Below are 26,881 nucleotides of genomic sequence, written 5' to 3' on the forward strand. Positions count from 1 at the left end.
TGAAACAGAATGTGAGCTATCGTGAGATCAGGCTGGTTTCACATGGCTGCAAAATACCTCAGAATTATAACAAAACAAATAACTTGAGTCACTCACACAGTAGGAAAGCAGAGCGTTTTATTCATGACAGATGTAAACTAGAGACTTAGATTATGCTACAAAAATTTAAACAACATCTTACAGTGCAAATAACATGTTGAGAAAGTGCCTAGAGAGAGTACTGTTGGCACTTTTTTTTACAAAAGGGACATTCATTTTCATGGTGGCTTTGGCCATGTTCCAGGCTGACTACTTTGCAGACACCTGCCAGATTTCACATGTGGATAGGTGTTTAACATATCAGCTTTCCACATCATATAGCAATCTGATGCACAATTGCGCCGTCGATGATGTATCACACAAAGCATTCGTTGATGCAATGCAACGTCTGCAATGTAGTCGGCCTGGAACGTAACCTTTAACTTTAAGAGGCAGTTTCTGGCAGACAGTCAATACATGAGCCTTACCCTTTTATCATAACCAAGTGGGAAGGTGGTATTTACCACATAGGAAAATCCACTGAACGCCCCCTCCAACTTGGTAATAACTAGTCTATCATCCCTGAGCTACAACTTCTCCCACATGCTGACCTCTGACGTCACCTGCTAGGAAATGAACGTGATAACAGCATTTTCGCAGTTACATGCAACAAAGCATTTATAAAAAGCAATCTATTATTATGGTTTTTGAACACTATAATTAGTTTCAAGCATTGCTGGCTGTACTTTTATCCAATCAGCGGTTCTCAACAAGTTCAAAGCACGTGAATGCACTTCACAACTGGTCATTTCCACATTCCCACTTGATTATGAACGCAGCATTAGATCAAATAAGTAGGTCTCTGAGGACGTTTGGAAGAGGGCAGAGACAAGCAGACACACCAACAGCGGAAGGGACAGGGCGAGGGAGGGGCGGTCCTGCGTTGGGGACTATGGAAAACAGACAGGTGCCGATGTTCCTGGCTTTTGTCCGATCGCCACCAGCTCCACTGTCAGAGAGACGGCACGAAGCGTTGAACGCTGCCGCGACAACTGCCTGCTTCAGGTCTGTGTGGGTGAGACTGCCTTACGTTCCCTGGCGTGTGTGATGCTGGCGATACCGGTTGACGTTGGCGCGGGTCAGGTTGGCAGAGAGCTGCCAGAAGGAGGAGCTGCAGGCTGCTGGGTCAGCTGGGCAGTCGTCCGACAGACACTGACCACCTCGCGACTTGGGAGGTGAAATCGTCACCTGGGGGAGAGCGAGAGAGACTGTGATCATGATGATGATGGAGAAGAGATGAGGAAAGGAGGCTATTTAGAAGTGGAGACAGCCCATATAGTGGAGACAGACCATATAGTGGAGACAGACCATATAGTGGAGACGGACCATATAGTGGAGACGGACCATATAGTGGAGACGGACCATATAGTGGAGACGGACCATATAGTGGAGACGGACCATATAGTGGAGACAGACCATATAGTGGAGACGGACCATATAGTGGAGACAGACCATATAGTGGAGAGGGACAATATCGTGAGACGGACCATAGTGGAGACGAACCATAGTGAGACAGACCATATAGTGGAGACAGACCATATAGTGGAGACAGACCATATAGTGGAGACAGACCATGTAGTGGAGACAGACCATATAGTGGAGACAGACCATATAGTGGAGACAGACCATATAGTGGAGACGGCCCATATAGTGGAGACAGACCATATAGTGGAGACAGACCATATAGTGGAGACAGACCATGTAGTGGAGACAGCCCACAAAGGCATCTCAGCTCTCTAGTGTATCTTTATCTATAGCTCTGCTGTCTTACATTTCTACACCCATTGTGATGTCACATTAGAATGCACACACAGGGTTCTATACTGAACAAAAATATAAACGCAACATGTAAAGTGTTGGTCCCATGTTTCATGAGTTGAAATAAAAGATCCCAGAAATAGGCACAAAAAGCATCCCTGTTAAAAAAATGGAGAAGACAGATTTTGGGCCCAGTTATCCCTCTCTTCGCCTCTTTCTCTTTGATAACGCTCAGCGCATGGGATTCTTGACCAATCAAGTCACGCGGTTGCTAAACCATTCCTCACCCAAAGTATGGTGGTCTGTTTGGGACTGTGACTCAAGAAGGACAACAACAATTACTGTCAGGATAGGATATAGCGAACATAACACACCCACATTGAACCACACCCCCAAGACACAAATTTAGTTTTTCTTAATGAGTACGGAAAAGCCCAGGCAGAATCAAGTGTTCAGCCCCTCTTAAAAATATGTTTCCTTGTCTGCCTTTCCTTGATGATAATAGCAGTAGGTAGTAGATTTCCACCATGTTGCTTTCATCAACACAAGTCCTCTGAAATCAGTGGCCATGATGATGTAAATGAGATAAGAGCACACTTGCCTGGTAGCACCTTGATTGGGGAGGACGGGCTCATAGTAATGTCTGGAACGGAATTGATGGAATGGTATCAAACACGTGGTTTCCATGTGTTTGATACCATTCCATTCACTCCATTTCAGCCATTGTCATGAGCCATCCTCCCCTCACCAGCCTCCTGTGATGTCAGGTTACCTTGGTGGTGTATAAACAGGTGCCCACGTTCCAGGCTTTGTCCACCGCCACCAGCTCCACTGTCAGAGAGCAGCAAGAAGCGTTGAACGCTGCCGCGACAACCGTCTGCTTCAGGTCCGTGTGGGTGAGGCTGCCCACGCCCTGGCGGTGTGTGAGACTGGCGATACCGGTGCCGTTGATGCCGTCGGTCAGGTTGGCAGAGAGCTGCCAGAAGGCGGAGCTGCAGGCTGCTGGGTCAGCGGGGCAGTCGTCCGACGAGAAGCTGACCACATCGCACTGGGGAGGGGTGAGATCTGTCACCTGGGGGGAGAGGGAGAGACCGTGATCATGATGATGATGGAGAAAAGATGAGGAAAGGAGGCTATTTAGAAGTGGAGACAGCCCATACAGTGGAGACAGAACATATAGTGGAGACGGACCATATAGTGGAGACGGACCATATAGTGGAGACAGCCCATATAGTGGAGACAGCCCATATAGTGGAGACAGACCATGTAGTGGAGACAGACCATATAGTGGAGACGGACCATATAGTGGAGACAGCCCATATAGTGGACACAGACCATATAGTGGAGACAGACCATATAGTGGAGACGGACCATATAGTGGAGACAGACCATATAGTGGAGACGGCCCATATAGTGGAGACATCCCATATAGTGGAGACAGACCATATAGTGGAGACAGACCATATAGTGGAGACAGACCATATAGTGGATACGGACCATATAGTGGAGACAGACCATATAGTGGGAGACGGCCATAGTGGAGACAGCCCATATAGTGGAGACAGACCATATAGTGGAGACGGCCCATATAGTGGAGACAGACCATATAGTGGAGACAGACCATATAGTGGATACGGACCATATAGTGGAGACAGACCATATAGTGGAGACTCCCGAGTGGCGCAGTGGTCTAAGGCACTGCATCGCAGTGCTAGCTGTGCCACTAGAGATCCTGGTTCGAATCCAGGCTCTGTCGTAGCCGACCGCGACCGGGAGACCCATGGGGCGGCGTGCAATTGGCCCAGTGTCGTCCAGGGTAGGGGAGGGAATGGCCGGCAGGGATGTAGCTCAGTTGGTAGAGCAAGGCGTTTGCAACGCCAGGGTTGTGGGTTCGATTCCCACAGGGGGTATGAAAAATAATAATGTATGCACTAACTGTAAGTCGCTCTGGATAAGAGCGTCTGCTAAATGACTAAAATATAAAATAAAATAAATATAAATATAAATATATAAAATATAAATATATATATAAATATAGACGGCCCATATAGTGGAGACAGCCCATATAGTGGAGACAGACCATATAGTGGAGACGGCCCATATAGTGGAGACAGCCCATATAGTGGAGACGGACCATATAGTGGAGACAGACCATATAGTGGAGACAGCCCATATAGTGGAGACAGCCCATATAGTGGAGACAGACCATATAGTGGAGACAGCCCATATAGTGGAGACAGCCCATATAGTGGAGACAGACCATATAGTGGAGACAGACAATATAGTAGAGACAGCCCATATAGTGGGACAGCCCATATAGTGGACACAGCCCATATAGTGGAGACAGCCCATATAGTGGAGACGGACCATATAGTGGAGACAGACCATATAGTGGAGACAGCCCATATAGTGGAGACAGCCCATATAGTGGAGACAGACCATATAGTGGAGACAGACCATATAGTGGAGACGGACCATATAGTGGAGACAGACCATGTAGTGGACACAGACCATATAGTGGAGACAGACCATATAGTGGAGACGGACCATATAGTGGAGACAGACCATATAGTGGAGACAGCCCATATAGTGGAGACAGCCCATATAGTGGAGACAGACCATATAGTGGAGACAGACCATATAGTGGAGACGGACCATATAGTGGAGACAGACCATGTAGTGGACACAGACCATATAGTGGGAGACAGACCATATAGTGGGAGACGGACCTATAGTGGAGACAGCCCATATAGTGGAGACAGCCCATATAGTGGGAGACAGCCCATATAGTGGAGACAGACCATATAGTGGAGACAGACCATATAGTGGAGACAGCCCACAAAGGCCTCTCAGCTCTCTAGTGTATCTTTATCTATAGCTCTACTGTCTTACATTTCTACACCCATTGTGATGTCACACACAGGGTTCTATACTGAACAAAAATATAAACGCAACATGTAAAGTGTTGGTCCCATGTTTCATGAGCTGAAATAAAAGATCCCAGAAATAGGCACAAAAAGCATCCCTGTTAGTAAGCATTTCTCCATGCTAAGATAATCCATCCACCTGACAGGTGTGGCATATCAAGAAGCTGATTAAACAGCATGATCATTACACAGGTGCACCTTGCGCTGGGGACAATAAATGGCCTCTCTAAAATATGCAGTTTTGTCACACAACACAATGCCACAGATGTCTCAAGTTTTGAGGGACTATGCAATTGGCATGCTGACTGCAGGAATGTCCACCAGAGCTGTTACCAGAGAATGTAATGTTCATTTATCTACCATTGGCGTCCCATTCATCCGCCACCATCACCTCATGTTTCAGCATGATAATGCACAGCCTCATGTCACAAGGATCTCTACACAATTCCTGGAAGCTGAAAATGTCCCAGTTCTTCCATGGGCTGCATACTCACCACACATGTCACTCATTGAGCTTGTTTGGGATGCTCTGGATCGACGTGTACGACAGCGTGTTCCAGTTCCCGCCAATATCCAGCAACTTCACACAGCCATTGAAGAAGAGTGGGACAACATTCCACAGGCCACAATCAACAGCCTGACCAACTCTATGTGAAGGGAGATGTGTCGCGCTGCATGAGGCAAATGGTGGTCACACCAGATATGACTGGTTTTCTGATCCACACCCCTATTTTTTTTAAAGGTATCCTTGACCAACAGATCTGTATTCCCAGTCATGTGAAATCCATAGATTAGGTCCTAATGATTTATTTAAATTGACTGATTCCCTTATATGAACTGTAACTCTTTGGAATTGTTGCATGTTGCGTTTGTTTTTGTTCAGTATAAATATATTGATATCTATCTCTGTATCTCTGCAGTTACCTTGGTGACAACAGAGAGGCGCAGGACGGCGTAGTTGGAGTCGACCGCCCGGGGCCACTGCCTCGATGGTCAGGGTGACGTTCCGTTCCTGAGGGTGTGTTGGCGGGCACGTGATGGTCAGTACCCCTGTGGTGTTTCCTCCGGTGGCCACAGTGACGCTGTTAAGTTAGCATCAGCAATGGGTTAGCATTAATTGTCAATACAAATGATGCCAAGAGAGGACAATATTTAGTCATGTTGAGTCATTTTGCCAGCAGACAAGAAGCTAATTTTGACCATATAACCTGGTCCCAGATTTGTTTGCTATTGCCAACTCCTATGGTCAATGTGCCACGTGACAATGGCCATAGGAGTTAGCAAGACGGTACAAACAGATCTGGGACCAGTCTCAGGATATTCCAGGCCTGATCCCTACCTGCTGGGGACGTTCATCTTGAAGTCTCTGTCGTTTCTGGCACTGATTTTGTAGGTGCTCCAGTGGCGTCGGTCATGACGGTGAAGGGAAGGCTGAAGGCTTTACCAGGCTCCATGCTTCTGTCCACCACGGCCTGAGAAGACAAGAAGAAGAAGGAAGAGTAATTGTTGAGGAGTTGTTGTGAGTTCCACTTTTGAACATGTGCAGTTTGTTTGTTGGCCCATTTACAGGGACTGACACGTCTGTGTTTAGAAAGTCCATGTTGTCATTTGTAAGTAGGGCCAGGGACGGCCTGTTCAATAGGGCGATATGGGCGACGCACTGCCAAACGGGAAAAGGAAGGGATTTTTTTTCTAATCAATTATATCACGGCAACAGTAGTTATCAGTGTTCACGTCTGATCTGCCAGCCACTAAATGTCAAATCAGGCTAAAGTCGTGCTTCAAATGGCCCCGCCCGTTTTTGAGGGCGATTTCAGTCAAGTTGAAAATCGCGCAGAAGTCTCTCATAGCCTGTCATGTAAAATCTATTTTTTTCAAATTTCAAAGCTTTCAATACATTCTCTATGGGTGTCTGTGGGCTTGCACTTACGCGCTCCGTCATACGTGACGTAACCATGAACGTAACTAAGACAATAGCGGCTAGCAGCGTCTCTGTTGCGACCTGCAGTGTGGCGTTATTTTATGTTTTTAATTTGTAGACTTAGTTTACAAACATTCTGCCAACCATGGATTTCCAGTGGTTGGTTTTGGACTGATCTTGTTGATCGTGTACATACCCGCTACGAACGGACTAAATAATGAAAACGCTGCTGGCAGCGGAATCCCAATACAGCTGGGAGACTTGGCTGGATGACAGAGTCCCGGACAGAGAAGTGGGAGCCGGCCGCTTCACCCTGGTCAGAGCGACCGCGATCCTGGTAAGAGAGCGACTCTGTACCCCGACATTGAACTGCTTTCTGTGTCATTGCGACCTTACTATCTCGCCCCGTGAGTTCCCCAATTGTTTGTTACCGTTGTGTACTGTTGATAATCACAAGTTTACTGGAGAACTGAGACCAAGTAGAGACTTTGGACAGGGTGGATATGGTATAATAAAGGCAGTTTATTCAGAGGGTAAAGATATCTGGAATCGCTGCAACGGACTCGTTCGTCAAACTCTTAGGGAGAAGAGAGCCCCGAAAACATTGTGTGCAGACATTTTATACAATAAATGATGTAGGTTGAATCTAGTAGTTCTGATCTTCTGATTGGTCCTGATGAGTTGGGCGAGGTCCCCTCCACTGTTGCATTGGCTCTGAGTCGGGTTCTCTGTCTTCAAATGTTCAGCCTAAAGAGAGGGGATTTTTTGTGTGTGTGTGTGTGTGTTTAACAGTGATGATGTGTGTGTGTGTGTGTGTGTTATCAGTGATGAGGTGTGTGTGTGTGTGTGTGTGTGTGTGTGTCCTCAGAGCAAGAACTCGTGAGTTGGAAGAACTGAGAGACCTATGGCGTGGGTGTTGTCCTTGGCCACCTGCTGACAAGGCTGACAAGATAGGACTCTTTGTCCATTGTTATAGGATAGGAACAGCATTGATTGAAAACAAACGCCCAACACAAAATGGGTCATGCACAAGATTTTAGTCAGACCAAGCTATAACATTATATATTTACTACGACAGTACATTCAACCAAAAGCTAATATAACAAAGGCATCAGAGATTATTTATAATCTGTCACAGAAACTGGAACCATCTCCCCAGATCAGTCAATAAATGCTTCTGGTATTGACTTATATGCTGCCCCTGTCTTCATGTTGTTGCTGGGACATATCTTTTTAAAATGTGTGTAGGTCACCTAAATCATCAGAAAAATTGCCCCTCCTGAGAATTTTTTCAGGAGCCGCCACTGAGTAGGGCCCACAGTACTACATGTTTAGAGAGTGATGGTAAGGCACATTTTTCTTTATGATATTATCTGTGAATGTCTATGACCATGGTTATTTTCGAACTCTATCCCAATATGCAATATAGGCTCCTTCATGATTTACAAATGAAAGCCGTTTTTCAATGTAAACAGGAAGTGTGTCATCATCACTTACCTTGATGGTAACCTTGGAGATGGACATCTGAGTGGTGGACTGTCTCTGGAACATGGTGGAGGAAACCACGTCTGTCCCGTTCAACAGCACCACAAACTCCCCCGCAGGGACCTTGGTTACAGTAACCAGGAAGTCCCCGTTGCCCATGTCTTCCAGGGCCCCGCCTACGACCACTGACCCTGACGCTGTCACCAAGGCGACGTCGGCCACCTTGACAGAGGCTGGGCCCTTTCTGCCCAACACTGATACCAACAGCATGGCAGGCATACCTGGGAGGAGGAGAGCGGAGAGGAGGAACGGAGGGAAAGAGAGTGAGAGAGAGAGAGGAGGAGGAGTGTAGGGGTAAGGAGAGAAATAGAGGAAGAGAGAGGAGGAACATCCTCTTGAAGGGTGTGGCTATGTAACTGTTCTAGGTTCAGATACGTTTTTACAAATGACAATTCATGGCTCTTTATGACTTTGATTAAGTAGGCTTTATAAATGAACAGAATGCATTGTTTCGACCCACGCAACATCAAAGAGGGCCAGCCTACTTTGTGATAGAGAATGTAGCGATGAGTGCAAAACCTGTCGCCAGTCAGAAAAACGACGTGTGCAATGATAAACTGTATCTAACGGCTTTAATGAAGTGGCATCTGCATTCATGTAGATGATGTCGCCTTAGTTTAATTGTGATCGACAGATTACCTGCTTGATAGGATAATGATTTTAAGATGATGTTGTGTTTACCTGCTTTTGGACGGCCAGAGATGAGGGCGTATCCTGGGTGAGGTCCCTCGAAGGTCTCCACAAAGTCATACATGAAGGCAATGGTACTCTGACCTGGAGACAGACAGACAGAGAGAGAGACACACACACACACACACACACACACACACACACACACACACACACACACACACACATACACACAGAGTCAGGGCTGTATTGTCTCCCTTCTCTTTATGGCTCTGCCAGACCTGGATTCAAATACTTTTTGACATCTTTATACATGATTTTAAAAGGGTTAAGGTTAGGGAAAGAGTTAGCTAAAAGGGTTAAGGTTCGGGTTAGTGGAAGGGTTAGCTAAAAGGGTTAAGGTTAGTGGAAGCGTTAGCTAAAAGGGTTAAGGTTAGGGTTAGGGGAAGAGTTAGCTAAGCAGTTGCAAAGTAGCTAAAAAGTAGTAAGTAGTTGCAAAGTTGCTAAAATTGTTTGTGATGAGTTACGAACACACAACCTTTGGGATGCTAGACGTTTGTGTTATACACCCTCCCGTCAACCACGACCAACCATCCATTCTCCTTTTGTTTTTGCCTTAAGAAACCTGTCTTATGTAACCATACCAAACGTAACGTATCATAGTGATCTGACTGTCCCGGATTTACGTTTACTATGTTATGTCTAGTCTATGAGACCAGGATGCACACACAGTGGAGGAGACTACATCTGTCCCTTCAACAGCACCACAAACTCCCTGCAGGGACCTCGGCTACCGTAACCAGGAAGTTCCCGTTACCAATGTCTTCCAGGGAGTGAGAGCTGTATTCTCTCCCTTCTCTATATGGTTATTTCAGACCTGTGTTCAAAGTTGAAATCGATTTAAATAGTATTTTTAAGTATTTCAAATGGTACAGATTTCAAAAATACACTGCTGCTACTCTGTTTATTATGTATGCATAGACACCTTACCCCTACCTACATGTACATATTACCTCAATTACCTCGACTAACCTGGAACCCTGCACATTGCCTCGGTACCAGTTTTTTTCTTACTTTTTTTACTTACTTTTTAAAACTCTGAATTGTTGGTTAAGGGCTCATAAGTAAGCATTTCACTGTAAGGTCTATCTACACCTGTTGTATTCGGTGCATGTGATTAAATGTGACACATTTGATTTGATTTGATAATTTAAACCCAGGTCTGGGCTTTGTATGTATCATGGCTGCCTTTTAGTGGTAAACATAAGCATTACACACATAACTAAATAGAACAGGGGTATCTCTGTGGAAACTCACCCGTGACCTTCAGTGTGTAAGGCTGGTTGGAGTTCATGCTGATTTCCCATAATCCTGTCTGTTTGTTGGAGGCCAGACGGACCCGGTAGAGGTTGCCCACCGTCTGGACGGTCCCCAGTTTACCATTGGCCTCGCTTCTGTTTCCTGGGTCACACCTGTAATGGCGAGGAGGATACAGTCAAATATACTGTCATTGGGCTGTAACTGGTTCATGATACGTTGTTGAAAACGTGCATTGTGCCATAAAAACATCAGGCTAGCTGCATACTCAAACATGTCAGTTGGTAGAGCATGGCGCTTGCAACACCAGGGTTGTGGGTTCGTTTCCCACGGGGGGCAGTATGAAAAATATATGCACTCACTAACTGTAAGTCGCTCTGGATAAGAGTGTCTGCTAAAATTACTAAAATGTCAACTGTAACCATTGAGAAATGTCTTCCTATTCAGTAAGGTGAACTCTTTACCTGAAAACTGACCTTAGATCAGTGTCTAGGGGAAATGTCATCCTATTCAGTTAGGTGACCCTTTACCTGAAAACTGACCTTAGATCAGTGTTTATGGGAAATGTCATCCTATTCAGTTAGGTGAACCTTTACCTGAAAATTGACCTTAGATCAGTGTGTAGGTGTTTGAGGTTCTTACCTGAAGGGTTCTTCAGGGTGAAGGTGAGGGCCTTTCCGGTGATGTAGATGGTGATGTTGTTCAGAGACTCGTCCAGCAGGAAGGAGAATGTCTCAGCTTTGCCTGGGTTCCTCGCTCGCTGTAGGACTGTCACCTGAGGAGGAGGAGAAACAGACAGAATGAGAGAGGAAGAAACAGATAGAAATAAGATGTGATGTACTGTATGTTGCTGTGTTGATGTAATGTGGAGGATTTAATAACCATAGACATAACAATTATGCCTATGTGACTGAATTAAAAGTGCCTTAAAAATAACGAAATAATAATACAGAATCATAATGTGTACCAGCAAGTAATATGCTATTCATTTATCTAAATGTTGATTATACGACCTGTGTGCTCTTGATGTCTGATCTGAGATTGATTTGTGATACCTAGGAATTAATATAGGGGTGCAAGTGACTTGAAGCCAAAGCTACATCTCCATGTGATTTATTTATATATTTCCCCCTTTCAGGGGTATAACTCCGAGGCATTTCTAAAATGCATTATTTATAAAGCACAGGTGTTTTTTTTTAATTGATCAAGTTTTGAATGATTTTAAATCAACTACTGATCCAAAACTAAATGGCCACCATCGCTGACTCACCAGAGCGGAGGTGGAGGAGTCGATGATGATGTCAGTGGCCTGGGGCAGGTTTTCCTTGGTGACTCCAATGGCCTGACCACCAGACGCCACCGCCAGGTCCTTGTAGGTCTCGAATGTAGCTGCCCTGGACTCTAACCCACGCCTCCTCCTTCTAGCACCAGCACCATCACCAGTCATGAAGAAAGACACCTGGAGAGAGACATAGCTGTGTTTGAGAGAGGTCGGGTGGTTTGCCTGGTCGTATTCATTAGGCACCAAATGGAAGAAAACATGGAGGGACTACCCAAACTTGTCCAATAAGAATTTATTGTTTTCGTTTGCCGTTGCAAAACATTTTGCTGCGTTTTGCTACTGTGTGCCCTAATGAATAAGATCTTGAAATGCAGGAAATGGTTTCTTCTAAAACAGGAAGTGTTTGAGGAAGTGCTCACGGTTGACTTGGTGCTCTGATCAGGGCCACGATGGTGTCCTTCAACGCAATGTCCTTGGCAACGGCATCTGTGAAAACATAGATGTGGGACGCGCAGGGCACGGTCAGCGCCAACTGAGAGAGAGAGAGAGAGAGAGAGAGAGAGAGAGAGAGAGAGAGAGAGAGAGTGCTTAGAGTCTTTACTTACTGTTAGGTGCACTACAGAGATTGGGATTATATCCTAAACCTGATTGGAAGATAGCCATGTCAATCACTGTACCTGTAGCCCTGACAGGCACATCTCAGGGGGGTCTCCGCCTCCATCAGCCTTGAGTTTAGCAATCTCTGTTTTCATAACATCAGGGTTTGTCGTTCTTATCAGGGGTCCGAACGCTACACACACACACACACACACACACACACACTGATCACTAACCACTTCCTGACTTAACCACAAACCGCACAGGCATTTCGGTGAATGCCAGAGTTGTCAGTGAGATTTTGCTGAGGATAATGCTTGGTGGAGTGTGTAAAGCCAGCCTAACCTGGGTCGTTGAATGGGACCAGGATGTACTGGGAGGGCTCATCCTGCGTTCCCTTCTTGCTGTCGATGATCTCATTGACGACTCTCTTGGCTTCAAGGATGTCATCCTTCATGCTCCCCGTGGTGTCGATCACAAAAGCAACCACTGATGAACGCGCTATGCCCATGAAGCTGTGGGAGAGAGAGATAAAGAGAGAGTGTGAGTAACTTCAACATGGGTAATTCCCTCTTCCCCCCTTCTTCGCCCCTTCACCCACTCTACCCTCTCTCCCCCTTCACCCCCTCCACCCTCTCCTCCCCTTCACCCCCTCTACCCTCCCTTCACCCCCCTCTAGCCTCTCCTCCCCTTCACCCCCTCTACCCTCTCCCTCCCCTTCACCCCCTCTACCCTCTCTCCCCCTTCACCCCTCTACCCTCTCCTCCTTCACCCTCTCTACCCTCTCCTCCCTTCACCCTCTCTACCCCTCTCCTTCCCTTAACCCTCTCTACCCTCTCCTCCCCTTCACCCTCTCTACCCTCTCCTTCCCTTCACCCTCTCTACCCTCTCCTCCCCTTCACCCCTCCACCCTCTCCCTCCCCTTCACCCACTCTACCCTCTCTCCCCCCTTCACCCCTCCACCCTCTCCTCCCCCTTCACCCCCTCCACCCTCTCCTTCCCCTTCACACCCTCTACCCTCTCCTCCCCTTCACCCTCTCTACCCTCTCCTCCCCTTCACCCTCTCTACCCTCTCCTTCCCTTCACCCTCTCTACCCTCTCCTTCCCTTCACCCCCTCTACCCCTCTCCTCCCCTTCACCCCCTCACCCCTCTCCCTCCCTTCACCCTCTCTACCCCTCCTTCCCTTCACCCTCTCACCCCCTCTCCTCCCCTTCACCCCCCCTACCCTCTCCTCCCTTCACCCCCCTCTACCCTCTAGCCTCTCTCCTCCCCTTCACCCCCCCACCCTCTCCTCCCCTTCACTCCCTCTACCCCACTCCTCCCCTTCACCCTCTCTACCCCTCTCCTCCCCTTCACCCCCTCTACCTCTCTCCTCCCTTCACCCCTCTACCCTCTCCTCCCCTTCACCCTCTCTACCCTCTCCTTCCCTTCACCCTCTCTACCCTCTCCTTCCCTTCACCCCCTCTACCCTCTCCTCCCCTCTCACCCCCTCTACCCCCTCTCCTTCCCTTCACCCTCTCTACCCTCTCCTTCCCTTCACCCTCTCTACCCTCTCCTCCCCTTCATCCCCTCTACCCTCTCCTCCCCTTCACCCCTACCCTCTAGCCTCTCCTCCCCTTCACCCCCTCTACCCCTCCTCCCCTTCACTCCCTCTACCCCACTCCTCCCTTCACCCTCTCTACCCCTCTCTTCACCCCTACCTCTCCCCCCTTCACCCCCTCTCCCCTCTCCTCCCCTTCACCCCCTCTACCCTCTCCTCCCCCTTCACCCTACCCCTCCCCCCCACCTCTACCCCCCCCTTCACCCCTCTACCCTCTCCTCCCCTTCACCCCCTCTACCCCTCTCCATACCGTAGGTAGTTGTTGTCACCGGCAGCTCCCCGGATGTCGTCCAGCAGCTTGAGGGTGGCGGTCGTTGCCACGGTGACGGCGGCAGTGTGCAGGGCCATGTTGTCGGAGCGACGCTCGTCCTTGCTGATGCCCCCGCGAGGAACCTCCGAGCTGGTCAGGTCAGCTGCACCGCCATGACTACACTTACCTGTGGGAAGAGAGGTGATGATGGGTGTTATACATTTATGTTATACGGAGAGTGTGTGGGTATGTGGGGAGGGTAGTGTGTGTGTGTCTATGTGTATGTGTATGTGTGTGTACCTTTAGGCTTAGCTGAGGAGAAGATCCCCATGTACCCAGAGGTGAGTTTCTTCTCATTAAGGATGTTAGGCGGGATGGACTTTGAACAGAACCCCCCATTGGCACAGTCACTGCAGGTCGGGGTGCTGACATCTACAGAACCAAAACACAACGTTTAAGAGTCGTTCTTGAATTACGGTGGCATTAAAAAAATATATTAGTTTTTCTATATTTTGTTATTGATATAAATGCATGTTACCATTTTAAATCAACTAATATGGCAGCTGAATAACGTTAAATAATTTTTACCATTATAATAACACTGTGCCACCTGTAGCAGTAGTACCACCAGTGATGGTAACACCAATGAGACATTTGAGTAAATTAGGATTTTCTTAAATGGACGCCACAAATGCTCAAATCTTAAAAAATGATTTACCAGTGATACAGTGAGGGAAAAAAGTATTTGATCCCCTGCTGATTTTGTACGTTTGCCCACTGACAAAGACATGATCAGTCTAAAATTTTAATGGTATGTTTATTTGAACAGTGAGAGACAGAATAACAACAAAAAAATCCAGAAAAACACGTCAAAAATGTTATGAATTGATTTGCATTTTAATGAGGGAAATAAGTAAGCCTGGAGGTGTGTTGGGTCATTGTCCTGTTGAAATATAAATGATAGTCCCACTAAGCCCAAACCAGATGTGATGGCGTATCACTGCAGAATGCTGGCGTAGCCATGCTGGTTAAGTGTGCCTTGAATTCTAAATAAATTGCAGACAGTGTTACCAGCAAAGCACCCCCACACCATAACATATCCTCCTCCATGCTTTACGGTGGGAACTACACATGCGGAGAACATCCGTTCACCCACACAGCGTCTCACAAAGACACGTCGGTTGGAACCAAAAATCTCCAATTTGGACTCCAGACCAAAGGACAAATTTCCACCGGTCTAATGTCCATTGCTCGTGTTTCTTGGCCCAAGCAGGTCTCTTCTTATTGGTGTCCTTTAGTAGTAGTTTCTTTGCAGCAATTCGACCATGAAGGCCTGATTCACACAGTCCCCTCTGAATAGTTGATGTTCAGATGTTTCTGTTACTTGAACTCTGTGAAGCATTTATATGGGCTGCAATTTCTGAGGCTGATAACTCTAATGAACTTATCCTCTGCAGCAGAGGTAACTCTGGGTCTTCCATTCCTGTGGCGGTCCTCATGAGAGCCAGTATCATCATAGCGCTTGATGGTTTTTGCGACTGCACTTGAAGAAACTTTCAAAGTTCTTGACATTTTCCTTATTGATTGACCTTCATGTCTTAAAGTAATGATGCTGTCGTTTCTCTTTGCTTATTTGAGCGGTTCTTGCCATAATATGGACTTGGTCTTTTACCAAATAGGGCTATCTTCTGTATACCCCCCCTACCTTGTCACAACACAACTTAGTGGCTCAAATTCCACAAATTAACTTTTAAGAAGCCACACCTGTTAGTTGAAATTCATTCCAGGTGACTACCTCATGAAGCTGGTTGAGAGAATGCCAAGAGTGTGCAAAGCTGTCATCAAGGCAATGGGTGGCTATTTGAAGAATCTCAAATATAACATATATTTTGATTTGTTTAACACTTTTTTGGTTACTACATGAATCCATATGTGTTATTTAATAGTTCTGATGTCTTCACTATTATTCTGCAATGTAGAAAATAGTAAAAATAGAGAAAAACCCTTGAATGAGTAAGTGTGTCCCCCCCCCCCACACACACACACTCTCTTAAACCCTAAACGGGTGTGGTGGTCCTTTCTCTATCCCATAATTCCCTCTGACTATTCTGCTTCACACCGCTCTGTTTTCTCCATAACAGATAATGTGTGAGTGTGTCACTCCCTGTCTGCCCTTTAGACTTCCTGTAAACCCTTAATGACCTCATCATTACACGAAGCCAGAGGTGGCAGCAGATTTCTCTCTTTGTCTCTCCTTTTTAATCTGCTATCGCACTTTTTCTCTCACATTCCAAGCACGCCTCCCTCCCTCCCTCCTTCCATCTCTGCCCTACCACCCTCCCTCCCTCCTTCCATCTCTGCCCTACCACCCCCCCCTCACTCCTTCCTTCCTTCCCTACCACCCTCCCTCCCTCCTTCCTTCCATCTCTGCCCTACCACCACCCCCTCACTCCTTCCATCCCTGCCCTACCACCCCCTCCTTCCTTCCTTCCTTCCCTACCACCCTCCCTCCCTCCTTCCTTCCCTCTCTGCCCTACAACCCTCCCTCACTCCTTCCTTCCCTGCCCTACCACCCCCCTCCTTTCTTCCCTGCCCTACTGCCCTCCCTCCAGTTGGTTCCCATGCTTAGCTGTCCTCGCTCCCGCATTAACACAAACCCACCCTACCTGCCAGGTTTTCCAGTGGGAGATCGGGGCGGATCAGGTTGGCGTAGGGTTCAGTGTATCCCAGATCCACCCAGTTACTGTGGCTGTAGAAGTCCTGACAAAACACAAGCATGTATTATATACCAAGTCTGTGTCTGTGGAAAAATGATCTATCTACTTCCCTATTACTGTGGGCAAAACAGACACCTCAAGATATAAGTGAACTTGGTTCAGATGATAACACTTGAGTCAACATGAAATATGAAACGAGAGATTAGGTGAGATAGATGTTGTCTTTCTCCCCCCTTCTCCCTCTATCCTTTAATTATTTACCTTATCTCCCTTCATTCCTGGAAGTTCAGACTTTCTCCCACTCCTCTCTCTCTCTCTCCCATTCCTCTCTCTCCCTCTCCCTCTCCCACTCTCTCTCTCTCTCTCTCTCTCTCTCCCACTCCTCTCTCTCCCTCTCCCACTCCTCCATCTACCACTCCTCTCTCTCTCTCTCCTCTCTCTCCCTCTCCCACTCCTCCCTCTCTCTCTCTTTCTCCCACTCCTCTCTCTCTCCCTCTCCCACTCCTCTCTCTCCCTCTCCCACTCCTCTCTCTCCCTCTCCCTCTCCCTCTCTCTCCCTCTCCCATCCTCCCTCTCTCCTCTCCCACTCCTCCTCTCTCCTCTCCCTCTCTCTCTCTCTCTCTCTCTCCCTCTCTCTCTCTCTCTCTCTCTCTCTCCCTCTCCCTCCCTCTCTCTTTACCTGCAGTCAGGGCTCTAATGACACTGGTGCTCCCAACATATAAAAGTTAGGAGCACAACAAAACATTTAGGAGCACTAGAAAATAGTTGTACTGTGTACAGTACTCTCCCCAGTGTCTCTCTATGTACTGTGTACAGTACTCTCCCCAGTGTCTCTCTAGCTACCTGTACTGTGTGGTACCACCCCCCCTTCTCTCTCTTACCTGTAGTGTGTGCAGTACTCTCCCCAGTGTCTCTCTGGCAGCCTGGAAGTTTTCCTTTCGTACGTTGGCCTTAATGCTGGCCACCCCATCAGTGATAAGGCGCCGGCCCTCAGCAAACGCCTCTGAGTTAAAGTGATGGGCTGGGCTGTTATAATAAAGATTGTGATCAATTGGTTTTACATAGAAAACAACTGTAGGAGTGATATACGAAATGTTCACTTGGGCTATCACAATAATGACAATGACTAATTGTTAATATAGTTCATACATTAGATACACTAGAAGAAGGGTGAATGAATTATGCACATCCTAAACCTTTACAATACGGTGCTTAGGAATAAAGTGTTTGAGAGCAGCATATGACTTGTGCTGGAGAAGAAAACTAAATTGTTTTTAAAACTAGTTAAATAAAGATGTAATAAATGTATGTTGCTTTTCCTGTGCTATTTCCAAGCACTCAAAGCATTTTACATAATAAGGTAACCTCATCCTCTATCAATGTAGCACCAACCTGTTGACAAAGTCTCTGTCCACCTGTCCATTCTGTACGTAGATCTCGTTCAGGGCAGATTTGAACTTAGCTGCTGACACTTCACCTGTTGCTTTGGGTCCCAGGCAGGCATGGACCAGCTCCTCAGCAGAGTTACCCTAAAGGGAAAGGTTAGAAGTTAGAGGGTAGATATCAGCCAATCACCATTGAGGGCAAAGTAGATTAAAAAAAAATCTGTCACATAACTCTATTTCCTTTATCTCTCTCTCTCTCTCACACACACACACACACACACACACACACACACACTTACCGTGGGGGTGAAGTCTTGTCCCTCTGACTCGGCGATAGCTCGGCACACCTCTGTGACTTTCTGTAGAACGGCCGTTCCCGTGATGCTGATGTGAGTTGAGGCTCCGCCCCCGATGGGAGCAATTGCCCAGGCTCCTCCTGATAGGACCAGGGCCAAAAAGGACACGCCCAGCACCGGTAACATCATCAGTCTGTGGTGGGATTGCATTATCGACAACAATATATTTTAAAGCATTAATAACCTAAAAAATAATATGGTCACAACAAACTATATATATATTTAAGCAATAAGGCACGAGGGGGTGTGGTATATAGCCAATATACCACGGCTAAAGGCTTTTCTTAAGCACGACGCAACGCGGAGTACCTGGATACAGCCCTTAGCCGTGGTATATTGGCAATGTACCACAAACCCCCGAGGTGCCTTATTGCTGTTATAAACTGGTTACCAACATAATTAGAGCAGTAAAAATTAATGTTTTATCATACTCGTGATATACGGTCTGATATACCACGGCTGTCAGCCAATCAGCATTAAGGGCTTGAAGCACCCATTTTATAATATGCTCTAATGACTATAAAAAACATTTACACTAAAATGACACCAATAACCGAGAAAATTATATGGTTATAACAAACAATTCAAAAACATAATATATTATCATCTAAGGACTATAAACCATTTACCATTTAAATATATAAAATATAAAATATATATAAATATACATATAATATAAATAATAGTAAACATAATTAAAATAAAGATATCTGAATTGTTTTGTGATGTAATAACACCAGTTATGTAAAGAAACCTTTTCAAAGCTTCCATACCTTCTCAGGTTAGTTGAGCGTAGTTGGATCTCTTCCTCTTTCCCTCTCACTGTTGCCGTAGTAACCCAAACTGTAGAGGAAGATGCAGAAGCATCTTTATGATACATCAGTAAAATGTAATAAAACGTTGTCAAAACTGATTAGAGACCAGTGCTTAGCCCCTGTCCATACTGCATTCCCTGTGCTTAGCCACCCCCCCCCGCTAAATGATGTAAATGTTTATGTAAATGTGTTCTCCTAAGAGATACAAAGGTGCATACTGTTGAAGTGTTTGGCTCAACTCAACCATGGCCTTTTTTTAAACTATTTATTGAATACCTTTAGTTCCTCAAGTGTTAAAAAGCTAACATTGAACTGAAAGGCTGGTGGGAAATGGAACAATACTGCTCCTTACTGCTGCTTTCTGTCCTAGATTGAGAGAATGTCTGTCATTTGTAGAATCCTATACATACTATATATCATGGTCATATATGTACAATCCTCTCAATCTGTATACATATAGTGTGTATAGGGTTCTATAACTAAATAACTTAATGGTGGGTGTTTTAAGCCAAAGTAAGGGTGCACTTCCTAATAGGAACCCCATCAGTGGCTCCCAACAAGTGCCTCAAATTCAATGTGTAAGTCGCTCTGGATAAGAGCGTCTGCTAAATGACAAATGTAAATGTAAATGTTAGGTGTAATACTACAGATATAGGATCTTAATTTTATCTTAATTGTATCTCCATGTTGCAGGATACTTTTCCTGCAATAAGTCAATGTTTAGTGTATTTGAGGTTTAAAAAGGGTTATGAAGTTTGTAATTTCCGGTTTGAAATTTCAGACTTGATTTTCCCTAAAAAAAAAATGTTTTTACCCCTTACAAAAATGTCGATTCATTATAATCCACATAATTATTCACATTATTTTCCAGCTGTAGCAAACTGGCTCAAATTAAGATCCTACATCTGTATACCATGTAAGACAAATAAAATAATTGTAAGTGTTTGAAACTCAAACAACATGAACATCAAAGTGTGTTTGGTTATCTATTTCAATCACAGCATAGTACTTTGTTGAAATTCGAGTCAAAAGTTTCAACTAATTCAAAGTCCATTTTTTATGCTTCTAAAATTTAATTAATTGAATAAAGACAATCTTTCCACTGAACTGACAAACGCTGAGAAAATATATTTTGACAAAGCACCATTAACCGAGAAAATTATAAGGTTATAACAAACAATTCAAAAACATAATATATTATCATCTAAGGACTGTAAACCATTTACCATTTAAAATATAAATGATAGAAATAGAATATATAAATATTCTCTCTATATATAAATATAAATATAATATAAATAATAGTAAACATAATGAAAATAAAGATATCTGAATTGTTTTGTCATATAATAACACCAGTTATGTAAAGAAACCTTTTCAAAGCTTCCATACCTTCTCAGGTTATTTGAGCGTAGTTGGATCTCTTCCTCTTTCCCTCTCTCTGTTGCAGTAGTAACCCAAACTGTAGAGGGACTCCCCTGGAAGATACACCTGTATGTATACTGGACAGTATGGTCAGGCAGGGATGGGGAGAGGGGGTTGAGGTGTGTTACAATACACACTAATCATTAACTTTTAGGAGTTTCCATAAATCATTAACCTTTGTGTGTGTGTTTGTGTGTGTGTGTGTGTGTGTGTGTGTGTGTGTGTGTGTGTGTGTGTGTGTGTGTGTGTGTGTGTGTGTGTGTGTGTGTGTGTGTGTGTATGTGTATGTGTATGGTGGCTGTAAATCAGTAATAAGGTTTCGAACAACTCATTAAAATGCAAATCAATTTATAACATTTTTGACATGCGTTTTTCTGGATTTTTTTGTTGTTATTCTGTCTCTCACTGTTCAAATAAACCTACCATTAAAATGATAGACTGATCATTTCTTTGTCAGTGGGCAAACGTTCAAAATCAGCAGGGGATCACATACTTTTTTCCCTCACTGTAGGTAGTATTTCAGATTTCGGCTGTCAGCCGGTTTTTGGAAACTTATTTGCTCCGCCTTTCTCTTATCGTGATAAGTCCGTTATTTTGTATTTTGGCTTCGGGACCACCAGTAAAGATCCTTGTTTCACCATCTCTGCCTACTTCCTACTGTATATCCTGCACCTGGGTCACACCTCACCCCAACCCTTACACACACACACACACACACACACGCACACACACATACACACACACACACACACACACACACACACACACACACACACACACACACACACACACACACACACACACACACACACACACACACACACGTACACACACACACACACATACACACACACACACACACACACACACACACACACACATACACACACACACAGTCTTGCGCAGCTAACCTTGTGGCGACATACACTACCGTTTAAAAGTTTGGGGTCACTTAGAAATGTACTTGTTTTCAAAAGATGTATTTATTTTTGTCCACTAAAATAACATCAAATTGATCAGAAATACAGTATAGACATTGTTAATGTTGTAAATGGCTATTGTAGCTGGAAATGGCTGATTTTTTATGGAATATCTACATAGGCATTATCAGCAACCATCAGTCCTGTGTTCCAATGGCACGTTGTGTTTGCTAATCCAAGTTTATCATTTTAAAAGGCTAATTGATCATTAGAAAACCCTTCTGCAATAATGTTAGCACAGCTGAAAACTGTTGTGCTGATTAAAGAAGTAATAAAACTGGCCTTCTTGAGACTAGTTGAGTATCTGGAGCATCAGCAATTGTGGGTTCGATTACAGGCTCAAAATGGCCCAAAACAAAGAACTTCTTCTGAAACTCGTCAGTCTATTCTTATTCTGAGAAATGAAGGCTATTACATGCGAGAAATTGCCAAGAAACTGAAGATCTCGTACAACGCTGTGTACTCCCTTCACAGAACAGCTCAAACTGGCTCTAACCAGAATAGAAAGAGGAGTGGGAGGCCCCAGTGCACAACTGAGCAATAGGACAAATACATTAGAGTGTCTAGTTTGAGAAACAGACGCCTCACAGGTCCTCAACTGGCAGCTTCATTAAATAGTACCCGCAAAACACCAGTCTCAACATCAACAGTGAAGAGGCGACTCCGGGATGGTGACCTTCTAGGCAGAATTCCAAAGAAAAAGCCACATCTCAGACTGGCCAATAAAAATAAAAGATTAAGATGGGCCGTCTGAGATATGGCGTTTTTTTTGGAACTCTGCCTAGAAGTCATAGCAAGGATTATTTTGCTATTTTTATTTTGAATTTGAAGACCCCTTGAAGTATACCCCAAAAATATGTAAAAATGATTTGATAAAAACATTTATTTGGTCTTACTGCTATTAGCCCATACAAACGCATTAAATAACAGACTCACTACATGGAACAACAGATATTCCCCCCTCTAAAAGAAATTCAAAAGGAAGTTTCTTCTGAAGTGTCTGTCCTATATCTGAGAGATATAAGAAAGATCAGGTAACATTTCATTTTTTACATGTATTTAAACTGACAGATTTTTTATGTGGATTCTTTTGTTATGTAACTTAGATTGACACACCGGTAGGTCAATCGACTCTAGAGTGTTAATCACACACAGTCTGTATTCTTTCATTAAGTGTACAGTGTGATAAGTTGAAGGCAATTCATTTATTCATCTTGTAACACAACCCTGTCCCAACGGCTGGCAGAACTTTCATTGCAGCTCAGTGGAGGCTGCTGAGGGGAGGACGGCTCATAATAAGGACTGGAACAGAGCGAATGGAATGAAACGATGTGTTTGATGTATTTGCTCCAATTCCACCAATTCCACTCCAGCCATTACCACAAGCCCGTCCTCCCCAATTAAGGTGCCACCAACCTCCTGTGCTGCAGCTGTTACTTCCTCTATTGAAACTAACACCTGGAGGGGAGCAAACAGAACTGTCTGGAAAGATTAGCAGACCTGGTGATCATAAACAGCAGAGAGGAACAGGTGAGAGCGGGAGGGGAGGGGAGGAGAGAGAGAGACAGGGAGGGGAGAGAATAGATAGAGAGAGAATAGAAGTGGAGACTATATTAACAATGTTGTTTTCTGTCATGACAACAGACATTTATCAATGGGCTTAAAACAGTCAGTTATGTCTGGATTGATCTGATTGACTCTGTTACTGAGGGGACCTGGAAATGGGTGGACGGCACCCCACTGACCACCCCAAGTTAAGAGACTACTGCTCTAATAACACTGACCACCACAAGGTAAGAGACTCCTGCTCTAATAACACTGACCACCCCAAGGTAAGAGACTACTGCACTAATAACACTGCCCACCCCAAGGTAAGAGACTACTGCTCTATAATAACACTGCCCACCCCAAGGTAAGAGACTACTGCTCTATAATAACACTGACCACCCCAAGGTAAGAGACTACTGCTCTATAATGACACTGACCACCCCAAGGTAAGAGACTACTGCACTAATAACACTGACCACCCCAAGGTAAGAGACTACTGCTCTATAATAACACTGACCACCCCAAGGTAAGAGACTACTGCTCTGATAACACTGACCACCCCAAGGTAAGAGACTACTGCTCTAATAACACTGACCACCCCAAGGTAAGAGACTACTGCTCTATAATAACACTGACCACCCCAAGGTAAGAGACTACTGCTCTATAATAACACTGACCACCCCAAGGTAAGAGACTACTGCTCTATAATGACACTGACCACCCCAAGGTAAGAGACTACTGCACTAATAACACTGACCACCCCAAGGTAAGAGACTACTGCTCTATAATAACACTGACCACCCCAAGGTAAGAGACTACTGCACTAATAACACTGCCCACCCCAAGGTAAGAGACTACTGCTCTATAATAACACTGCCCACCCCAAGGTAAGAGACTACTGCTCTATAATATCACTGACCACCCCAAGGTAAGAGACAACTGCTCCATAATAACACTGACCACCCCAAGGTAAGAAACTACTGGTCTAATAACACTGACCACCCCAAGGTAAGAGTCTACTGCTCTAATAACACTGACCACCCCAAGGTAAGAGTCTACTGCTCTAATAACACTGACCACCCCAAGGTAAGATACTACTGCTCTGATAACACTGACCACAGTGTAAGGAGTAGGACTGATTCCCTGTGTTGTTCATATTCTAGGTTCTGAGAGAGTGGCCAGTCTAACTCTGTTGTTTCTACTGCAGCTATTGGAGGAGTGGAGATCCTAATTGTGGTGGTACCTTCCAGGTCATCAGGCCATGGAGAGTACTGGATCTGTGAGAAAGGCCTCTTGTAGGTACTTTCTCTGCACTGCTGTTTAAGGAACTCTTCACTGTGTGTTAAGCAACATTTTACTCCTGAATGTACAGTGAGGGAAAAAAATATTTGATCCCCTGCTGATTTTGTACATTTACATTACATTTTAGTCATTTAGCAGACGCTCTTATCCAGAGCGACTTACAGGAGCAATTAGGGTTAAGTGCCTTGCTCAAGGGCACATTTACGTCATTTAGCAGACGCTCTTATCCAGAGCGACTAGGTTCTGAGAGAGTGGCCAGTCTAACTCTGTTGTTTCTACTGCAGCTATTGGAGGAGTGGAGATCCTAATTGTGGTGGTACCTTCCAGGTCATCAGGCCATGGAGAGTACTGTACGTTTGCCCACTGACAAAGAAATGATCAGTCTATAATTTTAATGGTAGGTTTATTTGAACAGTGAGAGACAGAATAACAACAAAGAAATCCAGAAAAACACTTGTCAAAAATGTTATAAATTGATTTGCATTTTAATGAGGGAAATAAGTATTTGACCCCCTCTCAATCAGAAAGATTTCTGGCTCCCAGGTGTCTTTTATAGAGGTAACGAGCTGAGATTAGGAGCACACTCTTAAAGGGAGTGCTCCTAATCTCAGCTTGTTACCTGTATAAAAGACACCTGTCCACAGAAGCAATCAATCAATCAGATTCCAAACTCTCCACCATGTCCAAGACCAAAGAGCTCTCCAAGGATGTCAGGGACAAGATTGTAGACCTACACAAGGCTGGAATAGGCTACAAGACCATCGCCAAGCAGCTTGGTGAGAAGGTGACAACAGTTGGTGCGATTATTCGCAAATGGAAGAAACACAAAATAACTGTCAATCTCCCTCGGCCTCGGGCTCCATGCAAGATCTCACCTCGTGGAGTTTCAATGATCATGAGAACGGTGAGGAATCAGCCCAGAACTACACGGGAGGATCTTGTCAAGGATCTCAAGGCAGCTGGGACCATAGTCACCAAGAAAACAATTGGTAACACACTATGCCGTGAAGGACTGAAATCCTGCAGCGCCCGCAAGGTCCCCCTGCTCAAGAAAGCACATATACAGGCCTGTCTGAAGTTTGCCAATGAACATCTGAATGATTCAGAGGAGAACTGGGTGAAAGTGTTGTGGTCAGATGAGACCAAAATGGAGCTCTTTGGCATCAACTCAACTCGCCGTGTTTGGAGGAGGAGGAATGCTGCCTATGACCCCAAGAACACCATCCCCACCGTCAAACATGGAGGTGGAAACATTATGCTTTGGGGGTGTTTTTCTGCTAAGGGGACAGGACAACTTCACCGCATCAAAGGGACGATGGACGGGGCCATGTACCGTCAAATCTTGGGTGAGAACCTCCTTCCCTCAGCCAGGGCATTGAAAATGGGTCGTGGATGGATATTCCAGCATGACAATGACCCAAAACACACGGCTAAGGCAACAAAGGAGTGGCTCAAGAAGAAGCACATTAAGGTCCTGGAGTGGCCTAGCCAGTCTCCAGACCTTAATCCCATAGAAAATCTGTGGAGGGGAGCTGAAGGTTCGAGTTGCCAAATGTCAGCCTCGAAACCTTAATGACTTGGAGAAGATCTGCAAAGAGGAGTGGGACAAAATCCCTCCTGAGATGTGTGCAAACCTGATGGCCAACTACAAGAAACGTCTGACCTCTGTGATTGCCAACAAGGGTTTTGCCACCAAGTACTAAGTCATGTTTTGCAGAGGGGTCAAATACTTATTTCCTCATTAAAATGCAAATCAATTTATAACATTCTTGACATGCGTTTTTCTGGATTTTTTGTTGTTATTCTGTCTCTCACTGTTCAAATAAACCTACCATTAACATTATAGACTGATCATGTCTTTGTCAGTGGGCAACCGTACAAAATCAGCAGGGGATCAAATACTTTTTTCCCTCACTGTATTTAGGGTTGCCATATCAAAGGGATTGGATACTTATTGACTCAAGAGATTTCAGCTTGTCAGTTGTAATTAATTTGTAAAATTTCCAAAAACAGAATTCCACTTTGACACGACCTTCTACAATTTTCAGGAAATCCACGGACATGGCAACCCCGGCTCTTGTTGTTCATTCCATAATGGCTGCTGTTGCTACTGCTAGGTAACATGAGGACATAAACAACAGTTTACTTAAACTAGCAGTTGTTCCTTCTTCTCGGTGTAACAGTTGGGATAATGGGACAATTCGGAGTACAGCTATACACTTTCTGATGGGAATTGTAATTGTACACTTATTGACTCAAGAGATTTCAGCTTTTCAGTTTTAATTAATTTGTAAAATGTATCCAACAAAGCCAGCCTATTGAATCCTACTTCAGGAAGTACTCACACCCCTTGATTTTGTTGTGTTACAACCTGAATTTAAAATAGTTTAAGTTTATATTTTGTGTCACAGGCCTACACACAATATGTCATAATGTCAAAGTGGAAT

The 26,881-nt window shown here is 44.9% G+C and overlaps 1 protein-coding gene across 1 annotated transcript in view; it reads right to left on the reverse strand.

The window, feature by feature from the left end:
• Positions 1-2,575: 2,575 nt before the first annotated feature.
• Positions 2,576-26,881, reverse strand: part of LOC121535927 (von Willebrand factor A domain-containing protein 7-like) — a 33,994-nt gene continuing 9,688 nt past the window's right edge. The window contains exon 12 of the mRNA XM_045206388.1: positions 2,576-2,908. Coding sequence (XP_045062323.1) covers positions 2,600-2,908 — 309 coding nt within the window. The 3' untranslated portion in view covers positions 2,576-2,599. The remainder of the gene's footprint in view (positions 2,909-26,881) is intronic.

The sequence above is a fragment of the Coregonus clupeaformis genome, chromosome 22 (assembly GCF_020615455.1).
Source record: "Coregonus clupeaformis isolate EN_2021a chromosome 22, ASM2061545v1, whole genome shotgun sequence".
Taxonomy (NCBI): Eukaryota; Metazoa; Chordata; class Actinopteri; order Salmoniformes; family Salmonidae; genus Coregonus; species Coregonus clupeaformis.